This window comes from Rutidosis leptorrhynchoides, chromosome 3 (genome assembly GCF_046630445.1).
Source record: "Rutidosis leptorrhynchoides isolate AG116_Rl617_1_P2 chromosome 3, CSIRO_AGI_Rlap_v1, whole genome shotgun sequence".
In the NCBI taxonomy this organism is placed as follows: domain Eukaryota; kingdom Viridiplantae; phylum Streptophyta; class Magnoliopsida; order Asterales; family Asteraceae; genus Rutidosis; species Rutidosis leptorrhynchoides.
This window is the reverse complement of record NC_092335.1, coordinates 97,616,452-97,624,409: the sequence shown is the minus strand read 5'-3', so window position 1 is coordinate 97,624,409 and position 7,958 is coordinate 97,616,452. Positions and strand designations below refer to the sequence as shown.

General features: G+C 34.5%; 1 protein-coding gene across 1 annotated transcript; it reads right to left on the bottom strand.

Moving 5' to 3' along the window:
• Nucleotides 1-3,138: 3,138 nt before the first annotated feature.
• LOC139896540 (GTPase ERA-like, chloroplastic) lies at nucleotides 3,139-6,789 on the bottom strand. Its single transcript, XM_071879190.1, has 9 exons — nucleotides 6,318-6,789; nucleotides 5,410-5,555; nucleotides 5,144-5,284; nucleotides 4,922-5,035; nucleotides 4,711-4,836; nucleotides 4,465-4,563; nucleotides 4,274-4,375; nucleotides 4,041-4,121; nucleotides 3,139-3,542 (listed from the first exon to the last, which is right to left on the bottom strand). Exons 1-9 carry the CDS (start codon nucleotides 6,658-6,660, stop codon nucleotides 3,456-3,458), a joined length of 1,239 nt encoding a protein of 412 aa, XP_071735291.1. The 5' UTR covers nucleotides 6,661-6,789; the 3' UTR covers nucleotides 3,139-3,455.
• Nucleotides 6,790-7,958: the final 1,169 nt, after the last annotated feature.

Below are 7,958 nucleotides of genomic sequence, written 5' to 3'. Positions count from 1 at the left end.
TGTGCAGTGTATTTTTAATTGAACAACCACAACAAATGGTTCCTCAAAGAAGGATTGAAATATATGTTAGATATGAAACATCTTCAATCATAAGATATATTGAACCCATGATGGGTGATGTTTTTACAGCAAGTTTTGTCGATTGTCACTTTAATGAAATATTGTTCCCTATATTAGGGGGAGAAATGAAATATAAATAAAATGATGTTTCATGGTGTGAACATCAATTAAGGAATATTGATCATCGCACAAAAGAATGCGAAAAGAAAGTTCAAATATAATGCATATGCAAGAACTTGCAAATTAATTACTTTATGCATTTAAAGATACAAAAAATAAGTGACTAAATCATATATACCAGCAGTAAATGCTTCAGCTAGAATTGAAATTACAAAAGCTGGCAATAATGTCACTCATGAGTCTTTACTACGGCAGAAACGTGGGAGACCAATTGGTTCCAAAGATAAAAATCCTCGAAAAAGAAAATCAGCTGATAATGAGGTAAAAGAAAGTGTTCAACAAGAACCATAAATCAATACTCCTTCTGCAGAGGATATTGATAAATGTAAATACATAAATTGCAATAAATTATGCAATATTATGAAACTGAAATGAAATGAAAAATCTTGATGAGATATTTTCATATAATGTTACAATGACATCATGAATAAAGATGATGATCTGGAACCAAAATCTGTCATTGAATATCAAAATAGACATGATTAAGCTCAACAGAAAGGAGCAATACGAGCTGAATTAGAATCACTCAATAAAAGAAAAGTTTTCGGATCAATCGTTATCACTTTTAAAGATGTGAAACGTATGGGATATAAATGAATTTTTATCCGAAAAAGAAATGTGCAAATGAAGATACAAGGCAAAACTAGACTTGTAACTCAAGGTTTCTCACAAAGACCAGAAATGAATTATGAGGAAAACTTATCCTTATGTAATGGATACAATTACTTATTAGATACTTAATCAACCTGGTAGTTACTTAAATGCATCTCATGGATGTTGTTACTACTTATCTATATGGATCACTTGATAGTGATATATATGAATATACCTGAAGGGTTTAAGGTATCAGAAACATCTAACGCAAAACCTAAAGAAATGTATTCCATTGAATCACAAAGATTTTTATATGGGTTGATACAATAGTATAACGGATTAAGTGATTACTTGATAAGAAAAGTGTATACATATAAACTTATTTGCACATGTGTTTTAATTATGAAAACAATGACCAGATATATATCGTAGTTATTTATGTCAATGGTCTTAATATCATAGGTACAAAAAAAAGAGATCCATGAAGCCATTCAACTTCTAAAGAAAGAATTTGAAATGAAAGATCTCGGAAAAACCAAGTATTGCCTTGGTTTACAAATTGAATATATGCCTAATGGTTTACTTGTACATCAAACAACATATACTGAAAAGATTTTAAAACTTTTTAATATGGACAAGGCAAAACCATTAAGTACTCCTATGGTTGTTAGATCACTTAATGTTGACACTGATCCATTTCTTCCCTGTGAAGATCATGAAGATATCCTAGGACCAGAAGTACCATATCTTAGTGCAATTGGAGCTCTTATGTATCTTACAAATTGTACAAGATCTGACATTTCTTTTGCAGTTAATTTGTTGGCAAGGTTCAGCTCAGCTCCTACCAAAAGACACTGGAATGAGATCAAACACATATTTCGATACCTTCGAGGAACTACTGATTTAGGATTATTTTATTCCAACGAATCGAAACAAGATTTGGTTGGTTATGCAGATGCAGGCTATTTATCTGATCTACATAAAGCTAAATCTCAAAATGGATATGTATTCCTAAATGGAGGTACCGCAATATCATGGCGTTCTAAAAAACAAACACTTGTTGCAACATCATCAAATCATGCCGAAGTGATTGCATTACATGAAGCTACTCGGGAATGTTTTTGGTTGAGATCAATGACACAACTCATTACTGATTCTTGTGGACTAGAACGCGATAAAAGTCCAACAACTATCTATGAAGATAATGTAGCTTGCATAACACAGATGAAAGAAGGGTATATAAAAAGTGACCGAACAAAACACATACCTCCTAGATTCTTCTCATACACTCAAAATCTCATTAAGGACAACCAGATTGAAATGAGATATGTTCAGTCAAGTAAAAACTCTGCTGACCTTTTCACCAAAGCACTTCCAACTGCTATTTTAAGAACACACATTCATAATATTGGCATGAGGCATGTTCAGAAGATGTAACAATTCAGGCGTTGCCTACTTGAAGGGGAGTCAACTCTATGCTGCACTCTTTTTCCCTTAGCTAAAGTTTTATCCCAATGGGTTTTCTTTAGCAAGGTTTTTAACGAGGCAGTACTAGTTATTCTCTAATAAAATTGTCATCCAAGGGGGAGTGTTATAAAAGTTAAATTGGATGTTAATTTTATTATTATTATAGATATTGTATAATAGATTTTTTAAGTATAAATATGTGTGTTATGAGTTTATAAAATACACACTAAATATATTCTCTCATATTCTCTCTATATACTTATTAGTAGTCTACAGTCAAGAACTAGGCCACTAAAGGTAGTTATAAGCCTACTGAATTATAACAAGTTTAAATAATTATAAAATATAAACATTTTTTAGTAATGACTTTCTTTGATTCACTAGTCTTGTTACCTCTGACTTCTAATATTTTACATGCTATAATAGTATAGTTGCTTTTTTTTTTTTTTTTGAACGGCAAGCTTGCATCAGTCCGGACCGAAGCCTAGTCATCATTTGCACACACACGCGTTCGGGCAGGAAACCCGAACCACACTCAGGGGATCCGACCCTTAAACCATCTCATACGGGGCAGGCGAGCCGGACCTTAGTCCCGGAGCGGGTCGGTAAAACCTTCTCTTTGGGCCACCCTCAAGGAATTTCTTTCAAATAATATCCTTTGTAGGTGACGAGGCTCGAACCTGAGACCTCTAGCCCGGCGGGGGTGCTAGGCACCACCACATGTCCACTGAGACAAAGCTGCGGGGACATAATAATAGTATAGTTGCTTACTATCATTGTACATTAGTTCTCCACAAAATTTTCAGCATCAATCAAATTAACATCATAATACTCCGTAATTAACAACCTTAGGTGTACACAGATATTGTACAGGGTCAAATTTGTATCTTTTTGCGAATATCATTAAGAGATTCGCGATCCTATGAAATTTAGAGAAAAAGAAAATTTACAACATAGACGGTGACTAAAAAGATAGTTTTGCTCATGCTAACATCTTCCTATATCTTGATAATCAAAATTTTCTACAACAATGGAGTATTTTGATGTGAAAATGCAGATCAGCATGACACTCTAATGGCAATAAGAACAAGTTCTATTCGATAAAAAATCTTCAGTTTCATGCAAACGACCCGTATTTGGGATGAGGATATGTATCACAAAGCTTGAATTTTGCCCCCATAGCCGTAGTACCTCAAAAGGCCTTCATCTTGTCTCCAATTCTCTTTCACCTTCACTTCAACCTATTTTCATCACCGCATACAATTAATAATCAGAGATAAGCTGTCTACAAGCATCATGGCGTAGGTAAAAGAGAATCAGGAGGCAAGCCGGATTTTCATCTCTATAAGCTGTCGTAATATAAACAGTCTTGTAACCGACGGCCGTCTCGGCCGACTAGTCTGTGTGGTGACTAGCCCGTCAAATAAGTCTGTCAACGCTAAAAAGTCCGGTCAAAGTCTATCAAATTCGGTTTGAGTCGAGTCTGAGTCAATCAAAGTCGGTCAAAGTTAAGGTTGGTCAAAGTTGGATCAAAATTTTAAAATTATTAATACTCAGATTTTGTGCCATATACATAGCTTCGAAATATTTAGGTTTGATATATATTTATGTGTGCGCGTGCGCGTGCGCCTGTGCGAGTGCACGTGTGCGTGTGTATGAAATATATTAAATATTAAATTTAAATATATAGTATATAACTAAAAATCAACGTTAGTCATCGTCCGACTCGACCCAACTACCTCCAAGAAAACTTTTTTCTGCAAAAAATCTTCAATATCGAGCCTTGAAGCAGTTGCAAGTAGTTTTAGAGCCTTTCCATCCTGATTATTACATACAAGCAATCATTAGCAGACTTGGATTAATGCAGTTTCCAAATAACAAATGGAAAAAGTTCAAGTTTACAGAATAAAATGTGACAATTGCATATTCAGTGAAGTTAACAGAAGCAAGAATGAATACAAAGCTCACATGCCTTTCCTATTAGGATGATTTTCTGTGTGTTTTTCTCAACAACAATCTCGACTTGAATGAAATCCTTCGCATTAGGTCTCGTTTGGTAATTTATAACATTCACCTGTCAAACAATAATAAGATATAATTTTTATAACAATATATAACTGAATTTATTTACTCAAACGTTTGGTTCAAGGAGTGCAAGGTTACCTGACATGCATATGGAACTTCATTACGGAATTGCATGAAGATCTTTTCTCTAACGATTTCTGCTATGAAAAATCTTTCAGGATGCTCACTAGTTATGTCCTGCTCCAACAAAAAGAAAACAGATTAAAGAATCTGTTCATCCAAACATAAAAAAGGCTAATAATCAACTTATCAGCTCCAAAACGCAAAGCCAAACAACCCTTTAAAAAAGACAGACGAGCAAATCGACAACTATTATTAACGTGCCTTGGGATAATACGCGGGCCCAAGAGGAAGTTTTGATAGTATCCAATCCTTTACATCATCAACACCATGACCATACTTTGCACTCACCGGTATAACTTCATCTACATCAGTAGATTTCTCATACCACTGCAATAATTACGATTACGATACTAATTAATGTACGATATAATAACAAGTTACCAAAATCTGATATTTTTCAGTTTAATCTTACCTCGAGTTTCTTTGCCATCTCACCAGGTTTGATGAGATCTCTCTTATTCAAGACCAGCAAAACAGGCACCTTACTTTTAAGCTCTCCTATACCTTCTTGTAGCACTTCATCAATCTAAACCAACACAAAAAATAAATAAATAAATAAATAAATAAATAAATATAATTAAACCGGTAACAGAACAAGTTGTTGCATACACACTAATTAATAAATTGACATTACATCTTGGGGCGTTTTGCAAGCGTCAACAACCACCAATACGCAGTCTGCGTTGATTGTAGCACTACGAACATTCTTCATCATCATTGAATCCAACTTGTGCATTTTCTTCTCGATAACACCAGGCGTATCATATAATATCATCTACATAACAAAATCAATACAGTTTTATACAAAAAAATAAAAATAATAATAATAACTTTAGAGGATAATAGTCATCAAAAGTGTAGGTATTGCTGTCAGAACATGAGCATTGTGAAAAATCAAACCTGATATTCTGGGGCAGAAGATATGCCAAGAATACGATGTCTTGTTGTTTGAGGTTTATCGGTTACAATCGAGAGCTTTTGACCTATCATTTGGTTAGAAAGTGTACTTTTTCCCACATTTGGCTTCCCTACAACAGCTACATAGCCTGTGATCATACATACACATTATCCATCTATTTCAGTTATTCGCTGTTATAGTACTTTACAAACAACCAACTCAAGATAGCCTAGTGGTTGGAGTCCTGGTATTCTCACAAGAGGTCTCAGGTTCAAACCTCACTAACAACATATCTTGAACTGGCCAGGGAAAAGGGTTGGGAACGGTCACGGGATCATTCGGATAGGTCGCGAACAGCTAGGTGAAAATACTCTCCTTATCTGTTTATAGTAATTCAACAAACATAATATGTGTAGACATATTACAACATAACCATGGCCAAAATTGAAAGAACTAGGACATTATACATTTCATGGACTCCTATTTATGCTATCAGGTGACAGTTGAGTCTTTTTGACTATTTGACTCTTTGGTCAGATGCACGCGGCTTAACGGGTATGCGGTGACCATTTCCACACATTTCATAAGTTCCTAATTTGTGCTGATGTGCATTCAATTTTTGTTCAAAGCAGAGAACTATGATACTACAAAAATTTATACAATCCCTATAAAATGTCCTACTACTAACCTTTTATGGTACTGCCACAGCATAAATATTGTTAACATGTTATATATGCATATATTCACTTCTATTATAACTTAACATTATACTAAATTGTACAAAGTGAAGTAACACATTCTTATTTTATATAGTATCATTATCAATATCAATTATGACAGTAATAATAAGTAATAAAAAAAAAAAGAGTAGAGAAATGGAAACAAGTGAGTAAGTGAGTGAGTGACTGACCACTTCGGTGGTTAGGGTCAAGATCATAACCAAGTTGTTCTTCCATTTCATAATCGTCTAACATCGCCATATTTCTATCTGGTTTTGAGCTCAACGACAAATACGCCGACGACGACGTTCCGTAAACATCCTCTTCATCTTCTTCGAGTTGTTCTTGCCTGAATTGAGTTCCGCCGTTAGAAGACGACAAAGAGTGTTTTTCGGGAGAAACAACGGCGGAAGAGGTGACGGCGTGGAATCGAAATTGACGGTGGAGAGTGGTAGGAAAGGCGGAGATATGAAAACGGTTGTTGAAAAGAGTGGTGGGAAGAATCGGAGATGTGGTTTGAAGGGAAAGCTCCATTAGTTAGTTCAGTTGAAGAGTGGGGAGTGTTTTTTATTTAATAATTTTATTGACGGATTAAAATTATCCCCATTGTTCCACCCTTTCTTCTTTCACTCTTTTGCTCTGCTTATCTTCTTGTTCCCTGTTATTTTATTTTATTTTTCATTTTTTATTTGTGCACTTTACAAATGAATTCTTTTTTTTTTTTTAATAATAACATAACATCACATATAAAAAAAATTATTGTATACATTTCGAAGCGTGACTAGTAGTGTGAGAATATGTTTTAGTAGTATAAAATTATCACCCTTTACATTTACAAATGACATAAATATTACTCGTAATAATTTATAAAGTATTATAAAAAATTAATACGGAGTATATTTTTTTTTAACGGCAAGTTTTGCATTAGTGTATCATTTATTTCAACGACACTCATTATTTGCACACACACGCGTTTGGTAGGAAACCCGAATAACATTACAGGAACCCGATCCTTTAACCATCTCGAAGGGCAGGCGGATCAGGTTTGAATCCTGAATAGATCGGAGATAAAACCCCCTGGGGTCAATCTTGATATCCATATTTCAGACAGATTAATTAATAGGACGGGAGGCTCGAACCCATAACTTAACCCCCAGCCCTAACACACAGGGTGAGAGGATGCGGTTAAGATAACTCTTGTAAAATTTCAATTTAAGAAATAGCAATAATAATAACAAACTTCAAGGGGTAGCTTGATGATTGGAGACTTGAAAATATCTAGTATAAATCCTTGAGATATAACATTGGGCCATAGTCTTCGCAATGTTACGAAGATCGCCATGGGCACCAAGCTCACAAATATAGAGTAGTCTAACTTGCGGTTTAAGGTTGATGTCAAAAGGTAGTTATTAAACATGGATATCACACATAGAGATTCTCTTAGCCACCATTAGCTAACCATTTAACAAGCTTATAAAGAATCGGTTGCTACCTGGCTACCCATAACCATAACCATAAAGAAGAAAATAGTCATTATTCAAGGTTCACCGAGTGACAGTTTAGGATGAACATAAATACAAATTTCTATTCATAACTTCATGGTGTAATATATTAGCCCAAAATGACCGGTATATATGGGGATATAATTGTGCCAAACTTACAAAAAACAAATACTGGCTGATAAGATGGAGATCATTTCAACTTCCATACACCTGACTTATTCTATACCTAAAAACTATGTATAAGCATTACTATTCACATTGATGCTTTTTCGTCAAATTTCTTGATTTATTGGCGTGTGCATAATCTATTCTGATAAGATTGTATTTTCA

Bases quoted from the DNA above. Each gene is read 5' to 3' on its own strand.
- LOC139896540 (XM_071879190.1), bottom strand. From the start codon at position 6,660: ATGGAGCTTTCCCTTCAAACCACATCTCCGATTCTTCCCACCACTCTT. The intron at 5,285-5,409 runs GTTTGATTTTTC...TTTGTTATGTAG, and splicing joins CTTCTGCCCCAGAATATCAG to ATGATATTATATGATACGCC. The intron at 3,543-4,040 runs GTAGTTGGGTCG...TGATGAAAATAG, and splicing joins AGAAAAAAGTTTTCTTGGAG to GTTGAAGTGAAGGTGAAAGA.